Raw genomic sequence first — 18,795 nt, 5'->3', positions numbered from 1 at the left:
TTTTTTGTACATTTTTGTTGAAAATATTTTCTGAATTTGGTTTTATTTTCTGGACGTTGCTTAAAATTGTTCAAAATCACACTGGTGGCTTCCAGTTTCAGATAACTTCACTATTCTTCTGAAACCCAAACGAGCCGTAATTTACTTTGGATTTTCGCCAAATGTTTAAGTAAATGCTTTTAATACTGAAGAAAATAAATGTTCAAAGTTTTTTTTTTTTTTTACAAGCCCAAACTAATACAAAGTCTAACAACCCCAAGGTTTTAACTGAAAAAAATAATTGAATTATAACCCTATTTGTTTAGAAATATGTTTCTTCCTTCTAGTGGGACATTAACACAAATATCCACAATATTCTATTTTTATACCTGCCTAGACATGAAGGGAGGTAATTACCTCCCTACATGTTTTGTGCAAATGTGGCTCATATGAAAAAATAAACCCCAAAAATTATTTCCTTGTCATTTAAATTTAATCTTTGAAAACTGGTAGTACTAAAGGCTTTATATACAAACGGTTTATAAAGTAAATGTGCTCCTTTAATGTCTGAAAATGCAGATTCTGCTAATGATTAAGATGTGGAAAAATAAAATATTTGAATAAATGTAAAAAAAAAAAAGATTGCATCGAGTTCAGTGATTTTAAATTCCCTTAAATATACACTATATTGCCAAAAGTATTTGCTCACCCATCCAAATTATTGGAATCAGGTGTTCCAATCACTTCCATGGCCACAGGTGTATAAATTCAAGCACCTAGGCATGCAGACTGTTTTTACAAACATTTGTGAAAGAATGGGTCGCTCTCAGGAGCTCAGTGAATTCCAGCGTGGAACTGTGATAGGATGCCACCTGTGCAACAAATCCAGTCGTGAAATTTCCTCGCTCCTAAATATTCCACAGTCAACTGTCAGCTGTATTATAAGAAAATGGAAGTGTTTGGGAACGACAGCAACTCAGCCACGAAGTGGTAGGCCACGTAAACTGACGGAGCGGGGTCAGCGGATGCTGACGCGCATAGTGCGAAGAGGTCGCCAACTTTCTGCAGAGTCAATCACTACAGACCTCCAAACTTCATGTGGCCTTCAGATTAGCTCAAGAACAGTGCGCAGAGAGCTTCATGGAATGGGTTTCCATGGTCGAGCAGCTGCATCCAAGCCATACATCACCAAGTGCAATGCAAAGCGTCGGATGCGGTGGTGTAAAGCACGCCGCCACTGGACTCTAGAGCAGTGGAGACGCGTTCTCTGGAGTGACGAATCGCGCTTCTCCATCTGGCAATCTGATGGACGGGTCTGGGTTTGGCGGTTGCCAGGAGAACGGTACTTGTCTGACTGCATTGTGCCAAGTGTAAAGTTTGTTGGAGGGGGGATTATGGTGTGGGGTTGTTTTTCAGGAGCTGGGCTTGGCCCCTTAGTTCCAGTGAAACGAACTCTGAATGCTTCAGCATCCCAAGACATTTTGGACAATTCCATGCTCCCAACTTTGTGGGAACAGTTTGGAGCTGGCCCCTTCCTCTTCCAACATTACTGTGCACCAGTGCACAAAGCAAGGTCCATAAAGACATGGATGACAGAGTCTGGTGTGGATGAACTTGACTGGCCTGCACAGAGTCCTGACCTCAACCCGATAGAACACCTTTGGGATGAATTAGAGCGGAGACTGAGAGCCAGGCCTTCTCGTCCAACATCAGTGTGCGACCTCACAAATGCGCTTCTGGAAGAATGGTCAAAAATTCCCATAAACACACTCCTAAACCTTGTGGACAGCCTTCCCAGAAGAGTTGAAGCTGTTCTAGCTGCAAAGGGTGGACCGACGTCATATTGAACCCTATGGATTAGGAACGGGATGTCACTTAAGCTCATATGTGAGTCAAGGCAGGTGAGCAAATACTTTTGGCAATATAGTGTATGTGAGTTTGTTGTCATTCATATATCCAGGATCAAGTTGCAGTGACATCATGGGTTTTATAGGTCTGCTATTTGATCTTCCAGCGAGATGCAGTCTAAACTGCTTCCTTTCAAATCAATTAACAGAACAGACACTTAAACAAGCCTGGATAACATAAAGAATAAGATATTTTGGTTATGATCCATTTTTTTCACAAGTAAGGCAAGAGTTGGGAACATTTTTCTAATTGCAGATCATTTGGAGGGTAAAAAAAACATGCCTTGAAGAAAATGTGACTGATGTGTAATAAACAGCTTAGAAAAGCTTTGAATAAAAAGTTTTACCAGTTTTGTTCAGACTGAATTAAAATGTGTCCCTTAACTACCTCGGTTGTTCTCCCTTTAAAACTGGGGAATCTGAGATTAAGACCTTTCCTTTATAAACATTTTATTAGTATTGTTTTGATGTAAGTGCCAAAATGACACTGTCCAGCAGTTCAAGAAAATTTTGTACATCCACATATCCATGCTCGCCTCATAAAAAAACCAACAAAGTACAAGGCAGGGCAAAATTTCTTTCAAAATAGATATTGTAAATATATATATATATACAGACATATATATATGTAGCAATCATATATACACATTCGTACATATAGTTTATGTGATGCAAAACAATGTACACATTTTCTTTACAAATATTGTAACAAAGACTGGAAAGTGTTTCACTTGTTCGAGCCAAGTCGTGTTATTTGTTTAACCTCTGGGAGGATTTCTCCATGTTTGTGGAGAATGAAGTTGCTTCTCAGGGTTTATGTCCATGTTTTGCCGGCACACGGAGATGGAGAAAACCGATGGCTTAGGTGGAGAAGTCAGAGGAACTGATGTGGTTTGATGAAACGGGAAGAGTCTGTTAGGAGGAAGGTGATGCAGAAACCAGATCCGAGATGAAAAAAAAGATGAAAATGTGTGATGGGAGTGTTGATATAAAAAAGCACAAACAAATTTTGTGGTCTTTTATTACTAAATATAGTGCAACAATAAACATTGCATTTCTTTCATCCCTTCACTTTTGTTTGAGGATGTCAGCTTTGCTTTTTTTCTCTCCACCTTTCTGTCTTCTGAAAACTTGCTGTAAATAAAAGGTTGGACCTTTGTTCTGTTATAGTCCTACATAACAGTTTGTCCTCCTCTCTGGTAGTAAACAGGCTTTAGAGACGTAAACATAACACAGACCCTGCTCAAAAGACAATGAAAAAAAAAGCAACGGGAGAACAGAGAATAAAAATGGAACAAGTGTGTTTTTCTGGCAGAATGTAAATTGATACAGGCAGGACAGTTTTAATGACGATGAAGACCCCTGCAGTCCGTAAGCCAAAACCTCCAGGAATAAAAACCCAAACTGTGTGCGTCACAGCGCCCCCTCCTGAACAGCGGTGCTGTGTGCGGGAACAGCTGTAGCCTTTGGATTGTTCGGGCCTTAGAAGGCCTGCTGGGCTGGATTGTAGTTGAATGTTGATGGCACGTGAGGCCTTTCTTCCAGCTTGTCATATTCCAGATGAAACTCCTTAGAAATGCAGGGATAGTTTTAGACACAATCTCTCTAAAGCACATCATGAGTCAGCACGGCTAACAATCAGGAGTTTGTCTCTCACCTTGGCTACTTTCCTCCAGTTAAGACAGTCAAAGAAGTAGTAGGTGCCCCTCTCATAGGTGTTGGTCTTGAGTGTGGGCTCCATGCCGGGCGCCCTCGTTATCCAAACCCGCTCCTCTTTGTGGTATCTCCAGTCCCGATTAAAGCTAGATAGTGCAAGGAATAAGAGAAAAAAACAAACATATGGAATCATTTTTGGAGATTTCTAGTAAATTATATATATTTTTTATTATTAATATATAAAGTCGTGTTTACATTTCACAAAATGTCATACAGAACAAAGAGGCTCTGTTGTAACAACACGGTATGAATTAGTCAAGTATAAAGCATTGATGCACCAGTCTGAATTTATTGCCCAATTATTGTGTTCAGTTTAAACGATTCAAATTCCTCTAAAACAAAGAATCTTAATTGTTTAATAGACGTTTTCTAGTCTTTCTGCCATGAGGCCTCTGTTATCTACCTAATATTAAAAGAAGAGGTAAAGTCACAGTGATACAGCCCCTGTCTGATTCAAAAACAGATAAAATGATTAGAGTTCAGATTATAAACTATTCTGAAGTCCTAATCTCATGTTTTCATTTAAAAAAGGACTGATGGTGAGAAGTCTCCTTGAAAGGATGTCAGGGACCTCAGTGGGGAATATCCAACATGTTGGATTATTTTAACCTGATATCCTAACACGTGTCTCTACTCTTAATGGATTTTCTTAATCTTTTCTTCTTTGTTGAAATGAGTCCACATTAGGGATGGAACGGTTTTTGAAAACCATCTGGACCGTTCGGTTCAACTGTCTCGGTTCGGTTTGCGTGTGTTTCGTTTGGTTCATGCGCTACTACTTTTTCTCATAGGCGAAGCGTGTACACTCCAGAGCAGAAGGTGGTGGTACTGCGACCAAAGCCAACCACTAGTAGTAAACAAGAAGAAGCGAAGCAGTGTAGCCGGATGTATCAGAAAAAAAAAATCAGTTGTTGTGGAGAATTGTGTGGGTATGGCGAGTGGGAAAGAACAGGAGTTGGAAGATGCGCCAGCAGCACTTTATAGGTCTGCTGTATGTTTAGAGTGACCTACGATGACGGACCCCTCCGCTCCGCCCGGCTGCGCTCCAGACCGCCTGCACAAAGCAAAGCCTACAGCCTCCGCTGTGGCTACCGTCCGCTCCGCTCTGAGTTCCTTGGAGATCGTAGAGGGCATGCGCGAGATGATTAAATTCAAAGCAGCAAAACATACGGAAATGATCCATGGTTTCCGCGAATCATTAAAAATAATTACAATTCATAAATTTTTTTGGGATGTTTTCATTAATTTCATCAAAGCTACAGTGTGTAATTTTCAGCGACATTTAGCGGTCAGACTGCAGACCGCAGCAACATGAACATCTCCCCCCCTACCGCTTCTCCCCCCCAACAGTACGGCGAGCGTTACGGGACAAAATGTCTTCCACAACGTCCGCATCACCTACCTTCTCAAGTGATGAGGTTTGTTTACGTAGATAATTTTACAGATAGTATTTCATTAGTCTGTTTAGGGTATAGATTTCATGTAGACTTAAGATAATAAATATACCTGTTATTTTTTCTACATCGTTGTGACGTTTTGGTGAGCTGCTTTGCATGGTGATATAAACGCAATCGCTAGTTTGTTGGCTCTGTGCTGCCGTAGCGCAAAGATGTCTGCCTCCATGGCTGCGAGCCCGCTCCTATGTAATTATAAATAACGAATTCTAAGGCAACGCAAATATTAAGGTTAAGCGGCTGAGCTCGTAGGTGATGATAAATAACATAGTTATGTATAATATATTACATTTCTGACTGTATATCCCTTTAATTATTACACACTGTAGCTTTAAAAAAAAAAATTTTTCATTAATTTTTTTTTTTTTCGGTGTAACAATAAACATATACCGAACCGAACCGAAAACCGTGACCACGAAACCGTGAACCGAATCGAACCGTGGATTTTGTGAACCGTTCCACCCCTAGTCCACATGTATTTCCACTACATTTTCCTGCCTCGTACTGTTTATTTATGGCAGACTCATTTTGATCTTAGAGGCTTTCTGAGATCTTTTGTCTAAAATATAAATTGTTCCTGATTGAAATCTGTTGGTGTTGTACTTGTCATGTGGCAGTATAAAACACATAGTGGGATCAAACCTGTTCTATGATTTTGCATCGTCATGTTTGGGATTTTCAGGCAGGGAAAAAAATCCAATAATTTAAAAATCTTGCCATGTGAACCAGACAGACCAAAATTTCTGTGTCTTAGAAATTGCACTTCAAATTGGAAATATACTGCAATTGCAATTGATTGCCTGGCTCTGATATAGATTACCGAGAGGTATTGGTTACTTACAGCTCCACCGCTGCCAGGATCTGAAGTAAGTCCCCTCCATTCATGTAGTACAGGTAGAACAACAGATCTTCACCATATCGAGCCAACTTAATGGCAGCTAACTAAACAAAGGACAGTTAAAAATAGGTTATGTTATTTTTTTTATAATCTCAAAATGAAAAACAAACTACGGCTTTGTTGAGGTGCTCATAGTTACCTTGTCCCTTATATGGATGTTGGTCAAATACTCAGATGGAACATGAAAATCTAAAAAAGATACAAGTTATTTTATTATAATCCTAACAGAACACCCGTACATCAGCCATCATACTCCTTAAACCTTTTCATGAGTTCAATATTTACAATTACCAACTTCAATGTATTTTATTCGGATTTTACTTGAAAGACCAACACAAACTAGTTCATTATGTTTTTTATAGGTTTTTGCCACACAAATAAAATATCTTCAACTGCTATTTAGTGACTTTGGAGGAGCAGCAAAGATCCTCAACTCACATACACTGCAAAAACAATCCAGAAATAAGTAAAAAATGGCTTAAATTAAGTATATTTAGCCTTAATTTGAGCAGGTAAATAAGATGATTTGCCAATGGAATGAGTATTTTCACTCTTAAAATAAGATAGTTAGATAATATTTACTTGAAATAAGACGATAAAATAGTTTTGTCTTATTTTAAAAGGAAATTGTCTTGTTCCATTGGCAAAGTGTCTTACTTACCTCCTCAAATCAAGGAAAAACACACTTATTTTAAGAAAAAATAACTTATTGAGATTTATATTTTTTGCAGTGCATGGGAGAGTCTGTTGACATTTATTAGTCATGTGCTCCAGTGATATGTGGACAGATAACAGGAATAAAGCCAGAGGTAGTCCTGGTAGCACTTTGTCTGAGATGGCTGGAGCTAAATAGAAAAGGTCTGGGCAAACATATGTTAGAGGCTGCAGCACGGTCCGAAATTAATGCTACGTTCATACGCTGGTGATCATTCTCAGTCATCCAGGTCATAGTCATTCAAAAAAGTAAAAAAAACAATCCACTGGACTTGGTTTCCAAGTTTGAAGACGTTTCGCTTCCCATCCAGGAAGCTTTTTAATTCAAAATGGCTTCCTGGTTGGGATGCAATACGTCTTCAAACTTGGAAACCAAGTCCAGTGGATTGTCTATGAACTTTTTTGGAATGGCTACTTCATACCTAACGGGTTTCTGGCAGCAAAAATGCACCTGCTGCTTAATTTTTGATGCTCGTCTACATTAAGGTCAGATGCATCTCAAGAGCACCTTTGACACTCCTGAGCTATGGACCTCCATAGCAGCCAATACTTAACTGAATTCAGTTCATTTATATAGCGCCAATTTACAACACGTCATCTCAAGGCATTTTACAGTTCACCAGATCATACAGTCAAACTTATTCAGTTTCTATCTAAGGAAAACAAGTTTATTACATCAACTCATTGACTCAAAGGCAATCCCTCACACCAAGCATGCTTGTAGTGACAGTGGAGAGGAAAAACCTCCTTTTAACACGAAGAAACCTCCAGCAGAACCAGACTCAGTGTGAGCGGCCATCTGCAGAGGCCGACTGGGGTTCAAGGAGACAGAAGCAGAGATACAAAAGGAACTTGTCAACCAGTTCCACAGGCGGTTGTATCACTATCATATCAGAAATGAAAAAGTAGCATTAGGACAACCCACCTAAAACACACAGGGCTGAGGTACTTAAAAAGCATGATGGAGAACCACAGTGTAATTACATACAGACCTAAATATACTTAAGAATCTGTGGGAAGACTTTAAAAATGATGTTTTTAAATACAATCTATTAAGTGTGACTGAGCCTCAGCTATTCCAGATAGGAAAATTGATTTCAGCCTCTTGAGGTCCAAAGCTGGTAGAGAAGTGTAATCCACTTTACAAACATTTACTACTTTGTGTTGATCTGTCATATAAATACCAATAAAATGCATTGAAGTTTGGGGTTGTGACATGAACGAATCTGGAAAGGTCCAAGCAAGGTATAGTACTAACAAAAAAAACAACTTTTGTTGCCGAGACAGTTCTGAATCTAACCGTTAATAGCCACTGTCTTACCAATGTCTTGAGGTCGACATGGTGCCGACGCCCAGGGAGAGGCAAACTTTGGATATAGGTTTCTGTCAAACAGGAAAAGTTTCATAATTCCCATTAATAACAGAGAGTGAATGACGGAGGTTAATGCAGAGACTGCCTCTTACTCTGGTGAATTTAAGTTGAGTCCCAGTGTTGTGAGGTCACTTCCTAGTGCCAGATGCACCATCCCTGGATCAGTCTCAGCAGCCCGGATAAATGTCAGGAGGCCCACCATGCCGAATTGGTCCGTTACCATTCCTGAGGGAATGTTCGTCACCCGACCTGCAGCAGAGGAGCGACCCAGATTCACCAAACCACAGATCTGCAGTGGAGTGGTGATCTACAGAAAATACTTACTGTGAAACCAAATCCACATTTCTACACTGTAATTGTGCACAAATAAGAGAGCAAACCAAGCCTTTAAAAGTTATCCTGAAATATGTTCAAACTTATACTGCTTTGGTCTGTTCACAGTGACCTATCCTATCTTAAAGTTATGAAAGCCTAAATGCAGGGTAGCGAGCCCAACTGTCTCACCCAAGTTGTGTGATTAAGAAGGGATGTCTCAGAGGAATTGGAGCGATACGATTGGCTGAGAAGTCTCACCATCGGGCAACACCTGGATCCCTTTCTTCTGGTTGTTGTTCTGTGCTGAGGTTGTCTTGTCTCCAGGGAACTTCGGCCCATCTGTGCTAGATGTGCTCTTGCTTGTTGAGTTCAAGTTCTAAAAAAGGAAATTGAAAAATAAAATTAGAGTACTTTTTGAACTGTGTAGCCCTCACAAAAAACCCCAAAGCAAAACAAGAAAAGAACACCAGGGTGGATACAGCAATGGCTCTAACTTACAGTTTTACTGTCATCATTGTTCAATGTGGGGTCTTTATAGTTTGGCCCAGGCAGTGCAGGGAAGTCCTCGTTATGTATGGAGAAGTCCTGTGTCTGTTCGGTCGAAGGCTTTGTCACCATGCCAACTTCAACATTTTGAAACAGCAGAAAAAGCAAAATCCCAGCAAAACAGTAACAGCAATTATTCTTAATGTTGAAACAATGTGCACTAAAACAAATCCCGTTAGTGGTCATATGAATCCAAACAAGTGGCCTGAAATGAAACCTCAGATCTCCTCTGATGGCCTACCATAATTAGGACGTCCAGCCAGCTGGTTGAGCGCTGGTGTTGGATTTCCAGCAGCTTCTCTTCGACTCCTGTCTGCTAATGCAGGGAAGTCTGAGAGATCCAGTCCCATAATGTTGTCGCTCCCATCTGCATCAACAGGAAGAGCAACATCTTCAATTTTCAGACCTAATCTTTACAATCTATTCAAATATTTTTAATAACATTCTGGATATTAGAGTACAAAAATCTTTACTTTGTCAGATGTTAAAACATGCATATTGCATAAATATTACATAAATAAAAAAAAACAGTAAAGATAAATACTTCATCTATTTTCTAGCAACTACACAACCTTCTACAAGCTGCAGTGTTAGTAAAATTTAGTTTTATTCCTTTAATGTGTTCATGGATCTATCTATCTAGAATTTTCTCCAGATAGATCAATCTATATAAATAAAAGAGAAAATATATGATAAAAACGAAATAAAGGGGAACTCGAATAGAAATCCAAGGTAAGACCTACCTTTTTTTTTTTCAACAAACTTTTCCTAAACTTTTTATTTTTTTATTTTTAGTAATTAGATGTGGGAACTGCTAAAAATAAAGCTCCATATTTTCATTTTATACACAAACTGTAACATCTGTAAGCTTAAATGTATAAAATATTACCTGGTAGATTTGAATAAAAGTAACTCAGCTAACTTGTAAAAGCTTGTAATACAAAGGCTTAAAAACATGTGTGTTCATCATTAGACAACTTTAATGTGGCTGAAGGGAAGTTTATTTTAACTGATCTATGTCTGCAATTTAATGTATAAAAATGAATGTTTTGAAAACCACTTTTTTGTGTCTTTCTATATCAGATTCTCAGTCTGTTTTCTTCTTATGGGTCAAGCTGTTTCCATTTTAAAATATGCCAGATTTCCTCTCCAATCTCTGCTCTTTGGCTCCAGCTGAGCTCACCCTCCCCTGGAACCCACAGACACAGAGCACCAACTGCTCAACATGTGTCACAATTAAATGCTACATCCAAAAATACCCAATGTGTTGCACAGAGGTGAGACATTGGCGGCTTTTGAACCTCAATCCCTAAATCACTGTATATAGCGAGGACTATATAGTGAACTCAGTTAACTGACCATTTGGACAGATGATTACTACTTTTCGCATGGTGCCTGCGCCATCTTTGTTATGTGTCGCTACTGTTGGGTAGCGGGCCACTGTGACAACAAATCCCATGATATATATCCCATTCCGGGATATATCTGCTCGTCTAGTGACCATGGATGATCAATACTTTTTAAGGTGTATCGTGGGAAATTTCCGGTCCACTATTTTTTTATCCACTCATCTAAAATGGCGTACCCACTATACAGTGCCCTATATAGTGGTTCGGACACAGCCTTTGTGATAAACAGTGTGACTTTCAGGTCAAACACACTAACCTGTGCCATTGAAGATGTTGCTCGATAATGAATTGTTCATCCCATAACCTTGACTGCGGTTCATGCCGAACCCTGACATGCTGCAGGTAAAAAGAGCTGTTTTAGTGCCCAGCTGAGCTCCACAAACTTGAATCCTACCAAACGGCACAGCTACCTGTTGATGGTGCAGGGCTGCCGTGCTGGCTGCTGTTTGGGCATACAGATGATGCTTGGGGAGCTGCGGTTAGGGCTTCCTAGTCCTGAGCTGCCCATGCTGCTGGTCCTGCCGGTTAACCCTATGCCCTGTGAGTGGTTCAGGATGTTCCTCGTATTCAGCGATAACGTTCCCCTGCAGAAATATAAGAACAGAAACATGACTTCCCTCAGGTCTGATCTAACATAAAAAAAGCCTCAGATAACAGCACACACCTGCTGGGCGATGGAGGTGTGTGTAGCGACATGGAGGGAACACCTGTTGTAGGGGTGATATGACTTGCTAGCTGCGACCCTTGTGTTAGACTTCGGTTTAACTGAGGCGTACTGTTTCCCATGTTCCTTACAGGGAAGCCGATTGCACCTGTAGAGAAAAAGAAATCTCAACTACAACCATTCAAATAAACCATGATAGGATTACACTAATGCATCTGCTAACACATACATGATGTACGGGTCTAGCTAATAAATAGTGTAAAGCCTTTGACACTTTTCATATTCAAAAGAAAAATTAAAAAATACTCACTTTGTGGACCATACAAACTAACACCGAGCTGCGACAACTGACTGGACGACGACGGTGAAGGAGAGGACAACATCTGGGGGACAAGATGTGTTAATAATACAGCATATAAAACAGACCGATTTCTGCTACACTGCTAGCTAGTAAAGACTTAGAAAAAAGGGGGGGAAATGTACAAACTTACATCTTTGTCCGATCTATGGAACATCGACTGCTGGCTGTAGTACATCTCATCAGCCAAGTCGTTGTCGACTCCGTCCCCGAAATCTGGAAAGGGTTTTCTAGAGCCAAACATGTCTTTTTTTGTCACCTGAGAATAAATATAATCAATCAGGAAACAAAGGATTTAAAAAAAGGAAAACATTCTGTTTCCTTCTGAGTTCTAATAAGTCTTCAAAATAGAGACACTTGAAAACATGTTTTCATTACTAATCTAAGTAACTTTTATATAAACAGGAAACTTAAATTAAAGTTACATCTCATAAATACTTTAAAACACCAACAGATCAGTATCTGGGGGGCTTGTAGGTCAGCTTTTAATCTCTGCTGTCTTTCTGAGGATGGATACAGCTACTGTAAGGTTATGGCTCAGACAGCAGTACAGAACCAACAAGCTTGTGTTACACATATTACCTGCGAGGTATTTTTATACATTATCTGTAACTCAAAACCTACATTTTAAGAGTATGGATAATTTATTGTGCAGCTTGAGTTTATAATGTTTGACATGACAGCTGAGAGTCCGTTCCTACATTTTGTTTTGGTTTATGAATCCATCTCGCAGCAGTTTGCCTTTTATTTACCACACAGACTAGGGAAACTTTATCTCTTCTTAAAAAAGACAATTGGATGCCGGCTTCAAGCTCCCACTTGATAAGTGAAAATACAGAAAACTGATTAGAGATTTACTTCACTGACTTTGCTCAATCAAATCTCCTGCAGTATAAAAAGGCTTATTTCTGACTGTCCTAATCAAATCTAGATCGCTTAAATTGCTCATCTTTTTTTTTTAGCCTTTCTAACCCCATCATTCTTTGTGATGTTTTTATAATACTCTTATGTCTGCAAACCAGATTAAATCTATTTAATGTATTTTAAGCCAAAAATAATAACATAACACAAATAAAATATGATAACATCAACACAAAAATGTCATCAAACTGCCCGGACAAATTTTTACACAGTGAATACGTTTCAATGATTATATTATTTTTAACATCAGCAACACTATTGACTGGATCTGCCGTCTCAGAGGATTTCGCTGATGGTCGCAGACAACCACTGTGCCTTGCTCGCCAGCTTATTTCTATCCACTTATACTTTAAATATAAATGTCAAATTACATTTTAAATGTCATCCACGTCAAATAGAAACAGTTTTACGTCATCAACAAGGCTTTGTTTTGTTTGTTATGGAGCTTTCTAAGAACACCACAGCAATCAGCTGTTGGATGAGTTGAAGGGGTAGATGACCCCAGGAAAAATAGCAAGATTTTCAGAGAGTCTTAGAAATTATTTCTAAGAACAATCAAAAGGTCAAAAGATATAGAGCTGCAAAACAAACTGAAACACAATCATTGCAATTTCAACTGTGCAATTTTACAGTCACAAGGGATTGCTTGGATGTAATAATTAGTAGGCTTTAATATTTCAATTGCAATGCATGCAGGTTGGATGGATCTTTGATGCCCATGAAATAGATCTTAATATTTGCTTAAAGAAAACGTAGTAAAAAGATTTGGAAAATATAAATATGGTCTGATCCCAAATATTATTATAGTTAAATCTATCAAAAGTACCATAACCACAGATTTTCTCAATATCATGCAGCCCAGGTGAAAGTCATGTTCCTAAGAAGCAAAACATTACAGTCTATAGATGTAAAAAAAAAAAAAAATGAATCCACTTATGATTAGCTGTCAAATAATGGTGTATTAGATTAAAATTAGGTTTATACAATTATATGATGAACTCTGCTTAAAAGGCTTTGTGTGTTAATGCCCTTCATAAAGCCAAGTCTTAACAGTTCTCTGAGAGGATCCAGTACCAACAGTTAAAAAGCACTCCAAACAGCACAGAATCTAGTTATTAACCTAATGGTTCCTGTAATGTTATGGCTGATAAATATGTTAAATAATGTGTAAGAAAGCTTTTTTTGTAATTATTCAGTCAGAATTTATTATTTTCTTAATTCAGCATATTGTGAAAAAAATATTCAGCTTTTCAGGTTGTTAAAAGGTGCTCTTGATAAGAGAGAAATCTGTTTTTTTTTTAAATGTAATCAATGAATTTTTGTTCATTAATAATGTCCCTCAAACGTATCTTCATTCATTCATCAATAACTTGCATCCCTGTTACAGATAGAAAAACTTTGACACATTACTGAGAGCAAACGATGAGCATAGACAATTACTGATTATGAAGAAACTAAAATAAAAAGCAGAAATAAGTTTTCCTTTTATTTTGCAGGAAGAAGGACCTGAAACATCAAGCTTAATGGATGTATTACACGGCAGGTATTGGGTATTTTAACTGAACTTGGTTAATCCATCCCTTGTCTTCCACCAATTTTTTTTTTTTTTTTTTTTTTTTTTTTTTTTTAGCCACATAGGCAAAAAAAAAATATTCAAGATTATCCTTTTAAAGGAATAGTACACCCAAAACATGATTAGCCTTCATTTTCTACTCACCCCCATGCTGAACAACACTCTGGAGTACTTTTTTGATATCTCAAATGCATCTGGAGATCTGGGAGGCTTCTTGCTGTCTGCTGACATTCAAATAATGGAGGTCTATGGCGCCCGAGGCAGAAAGGTCCATAAAAGTCCACAAAAAACGTGTCAATATTCCTCCATACTGCTCGTCCAATGTATTCCAAGTGTCCTGAGTGGGTAGCATCCAGAATTTACTCGAAACGAAGTAATTTAGAATGTTTTTAGAGCATAAACAGTAGAGTATAGGATTTCCTGAAAGCGCGCGCCTGCGAGTTCATGACGCTACGGAAACCGCGGCGGACCAAACCAGATGAAAGTGCGCATTCAGCTCGGCAAATAACTCATGCTCTTCCTCAACACTGAAGTCCTCAGACATTTTTCTTTCGTTGTTTCTTTCTTTGCACAGGTAAACAGCACATTTCTTCTTCTACGCTTGCATTATCGGCAGAGCAGACGCTGAATGCGCACTTTCATCTGGTTTGATCTGCCGGCTTCCGTAGCGTCGTGAGCTCGCAGGCGCGCGCTTTCAGGAAATCCTATACACTACTGTTTATGCTCTAAAAACATTCTAAATGACTTCGTTTCGAGTAAATTATGGATGCTACCCACTCAGGACACTTGGAATACATTGGACGAGCAGTATGGAGGAATATTGACACGTTTTTTGTGGACTTTTATGGACCTTTCTGCCTCGGGCACCATAGACCTCCATTATTTGAATGTCAGCAGACAGCAAGAAGCCTCCCAGATCTCCAGATGCATTTGAGATATCAAAAAAGTACTCCAGAGTGTTGTTCAGCATGGGGGTGAGTAGAAAATGAAGGCTAATCATGTTTTGGGTGTACTATTCCTTTAATATCTGGGTTTATTTTGAATCATTAGTTGGACACATTCTAGTTTTTTAAGTCAACAAAGAATCCAAATATTTATCCTTAATTTAGTTCTAACTGCAGATACAGCAACTCATAAATTTTCTAAGAACTAAAACATATTTTGTTCTTCATTAAATCTATCAAAGTAATTTATTTTGATGCTCTTTTTTTTAAATTTAATTTAAAAAAAAAAAACATTGCTGGATTTTTTCAATCCTTTATCATTCTTTATACTTAAAGTATATTATTGTTGTGTGGGGATAAAATGTGCTCTTTTGACCCTTGGGGGGGGAGAAGTAACTTATGTCTGCTGAATACACAGAGGGGGGATCACGTGCTAGCTAGAAGTGGTTTGACTAATTTTGACTGGATGACATTGGAAAGTAAGCCCTGATGAGCAGGTGACTGTATCGCATGTAATGCGTTGTAACAATGCAGCGTCCTGTGACAATTTAACCGCACCCTGATTGCATGAAATAAAAACGCCTGCAAGGGGACGTACATTTGGAGTAGAGCTAAGAGACTTCCCTGCACAAAGTTCTCTCCCCTTTTGCAAAAGGTTGTGAAAGGTACACTGTGTCTGTCTGGGCTTTCTTTATATTGGTTTAGAAATTAAAACTAACCTATTTCATATCCATATAAAGGACGAGCATTGACACATAATCAGCGTCTTGAAATTGGTTTATTTTTTGGATTCAAACTACTACCAAAGAACCTATAGCACAGTTTATCTTATTTTATATTCTAGCGGTTTAAAACATCACGTTTAAATCGGTGGGTCACAACTTAAAGAAAACTTATGATATTATATATATATATATATATATATATATATATATATCTTACCATTATTTTTCTGATTAATTGATTAATACTTGGATAGCCAAAGCTTCCTTAAAGGAAACTTTTTACGAAATTAAACCAGATGAAACTAAAATGATATTCCACTAGCGGATTTCTGGACGGAGAATATTGATGGACAAAACGTTTTTTGTTTTTTTTATCTTAAATGCAGTACATATACATAAATATACATATCAACTAAACGCATGTGAGTCTCTATAGTCCAGTTAACGATTAAACGATTACTAAATTAGTTGACGATTATTTCTATAATAGATTTATCATGTTTAATTGCTTCAGCACTAACCAACACTATGACTGTCTAATTTTAAAATACTTTACGTATCATCCATTTATAAAAGCAGCTCTGCTATAATCAGTCCCAGCTGCTGTTACACTAGAATATTGAATGTTTCACATTAAGTGTTAAGTTTTATACATTGATCTCTCTACTTCCACAAATTTGCATGCTATTAGTACAGTTTATACCCGTTTCTTAGACATTTTAACATCCATCTAATTATTCAGCTTTTTTTTTGTTTGTGTTTTGCATTATTTTAATAACAACACAGTGTTTGTCTGATCTGATGTTTTTCCTTTATCTGTGCAGTCTACTTTTAAATTCTCATATTTTATTTTTCTATATATAATTATAGGCTTCCATCTATCTGCATGCTGTCCTTGCTTTTCCAGTGAAACACCTGATTTTCATCACTGCTGGATGATGGTTATTTCTATTATTTACCACTATAATCACTTTTAAGATCACTTCACACCACCTGGGTTAAGATTAAACTGATCAAAAAGAAGGTTAGTGACACTTAATTATTCCTTATTGCATGTGCTTTATCAAATACTAAAAGATCAGAAATTTAAAGCCATATGGGGTTTGGAATATTGCATAAAGTTGTAATGGACTTATTTCTACACTTCAAAGTATGTGCAAAGCCAAGTTTAACTTCCCAAAAGAAAAGAAAAAAACTGATTGAGGAGCTATGACAAGGTAAAAAATAAAATAAATGACAGCCTCAGTGAGTGTAAAATCACAAAAGTTGTAATTATTATCGGGGAGTCTCAGTCACCGGTTATAATTTAAATTGAAGGGGGAGGAACAGGGGCAATGCTAGGCTAACCGCTGCTGCTAAGAAGCTAGCGATAGCATGCTAAGTTAGCATAATGCTAGCTCACAAATGAGCCACTACTTCAAATAAAGAATCATGACAACCGCTCAGTTACAAAACGACACAATCAAAAGCTCTGATCAAAGTTTGGGTCAAGCTGAAAATGATTATATCTGCAGTCATAGATCCATTGGTCCATTTCCTCGGCTAACTTAGCGCTCCGATTGGAAGTAGCTGCATCTGTAGCAGCGATATTTAGCCGATGCTCCTGGTGGCAAAAGTTAATGACCTGCTGTGTTTCAATACAGGGGCAGGCCGAGCCGATACAAAGCTCCCACTGAACGGCAACATCCAAAAACGAGCCATTAAATCTGAGAAATAGTATGGAAAATGCGCTCACCGCATTAATCTCCCTTCACTTCGTTTGATCCAAGATGGCTGTGTGTGTGTAGTCCCAGCAGAAAGAGCCTTTACTCTCTGACCTCAAGACCTGCGGACAACTTCCGTACACAAAACTGAAACTCTGAAAGCCCTGCAAAGAGTTCAATAGTTGTCTCTCAATGAAAACGTGAAGATGTTTATAGCAAGGATACCTGAGACAAATGAAGAAACTGATACTAATTTTCAGTAGAAAGAAAAAAAATAAAAAATAATATATATATATATATATATATATATATATATATATATATATATATATATATATATATATATATATAGTTTTTTTTAATAATCAAAAATCAGTAATGCCAGATTCCTCAGTTGCATAAAGTATGCAACTGAAGAATTTGAGTAAATAAAAGCAGGGTACACTTCTCATTTGAACATAACTGCAAGCTAAGGGACTATATTGCATGATGATATGTTGCATGATCGCATCAGTAAATCATAACATAGATTGATTTGACGTATTTATTAAATTGTAAGCATAAAAATACATATTTGATTATGAAATTGCCTAAATGAAGAAGATTATAATTAAAAACATACCAAGCAAAACAGGATTCATCGGGTCACCTCACCTTGAAATTACTTCATTGTGCAGTTTGATGATCAGTTATAATGACTTACATTTGCACAAAAACAAGATCAGCATTAACTGAGTCTTAATACCTAACTATCTACCAAACAAAGTTGGACTCTGTCTCTTACATCTTTTTCTTCCCAACACAATTCAAATGGCTATTGCATTAAACCGCATACATACATATACAATACTCGGACTTGCACTAATGTATTGTATATGTATGTATGTGTTATTTATGTGTGCACTTTTACGGAGCTGCTCTCCAAATCTCATTGTATTGTGTACAATGAAAATAAAGGCTTTCAATTCAATTTCAATTCAATTTCAATTAAATTCAATTAAATCTGTCAATTTTTGCTGGGAATGCTCATAATCACACTGTGTGCTGATGTCCATTTTTTGTCTGTTTTGTATTTTCTTATATATATATATATATATATATATATATATATATATATATATATATATATATATATATATATATATATATATATATATATATATATAGACAAAAAACAGAAAAGCCATTGTGGCTATCATAGCAATATCAAGTGACTGCGACATCAGGAAAAAAGAAGATGAAAAGCTAGACAAATACCAGGGACTCAGAGAAGAGCTGGAGAAAACCTGGAAGGTCAAGGCATCAGTGGTACCCGTGGTCAAATTCAAACTAAATCTAAGTGGCTGTCACTACACAAGAGATTTGGAGAACTTTTGCACTGAACAACAGGATTAGATATAAAGGTGCAACAAAATTTTTATTGATGGGTGTATGCGCTTCATCTATAAAGAACCGTTAACGTCTTTTCAGAAATCTGGTTTCATAAGCATTTTTTAACACATGTATCTTTGTTAAAAATTCCCTGGAGCTTTATTTCATAGTAAGATGTAAGCAAACTGTGTGTTGTCCCTGTTGCATGTGAGTTGTGGAGCGGTTT

General features: G+C 37.6%; 1 protein-coding gene across 2 annotated transcripts; it reads right to left on the bottom strand.

Moving 5' to 3' along the window:
- Positions 1–2,319: 2,319 nt before the first annotated feature.
- cnot2 (CCR4-NOT transcription complex, subunit 2) lies at positions 2,320–17,357 on the bottom strand. 2 transcript variants are annotated; one of them, XM_038305493.1, is made up of 15 exons: positions 17,231–17,357; positions 11,466–11,591; positions 11,285–11,357; positions 10,975–11,122; positions 10,721–10,894; positions 10,567–10,646; positions 9,143–9,268; positions 8,854–8,981; positions 8,614–8,731; positions 8,133–8,289; positions 7,990–8,051; positions 6,094–6,143; positions 5,898–5,998; positions 3,544–3,688; positions 2,320–3,455 (listed from the first exon to the last, which is right to left on the bottom strand). In XM_038305493.1, the coding sequence occupies exons 2-15, from the start codon at positions 11,574–11,576 to the stop codon at positions 3,369–3,371; spliced, it is 1,560 nt and encodes a 519-aa protein (XP_038161421.1). In that variant the 5' UTR covers positions 11,577–11,591; positions 17,231–17,357; the 3' UTR covers positions 2,320–3,368. The 2 variants fall into 2 exon arrangements, with proteins under 2 accessions (XP_038161421.1, XP_038161422.1); XM_038305494.1 differs by having other exon boundaries at positions 8,854–8,978.
- Positions 17,358–18,795: the final 1,438 nt, after the last annotated feature.

Source organism: Cyprinodon tularosa, unplaced genomic scaffold (assembly GCF_016077235.1).
Source record: "Cyprinodon tularosa strain WSP-4 unplaced genomic scaffold, ASM1607723v1 ctg56, whole genome shotgun sequence".
NCBI lineage: Eukaryota > Metazoa > Chordata > Actinopteri > Cyprinodontiformes > Cyprinodontidae > Cyprinodon > Cyprinodon tularosa.
The sequence above is the reverse complement of the archived record's forward strand: the minus strand, read 5'-3'. Positions and strand labels throughout refer to the sequence as shown.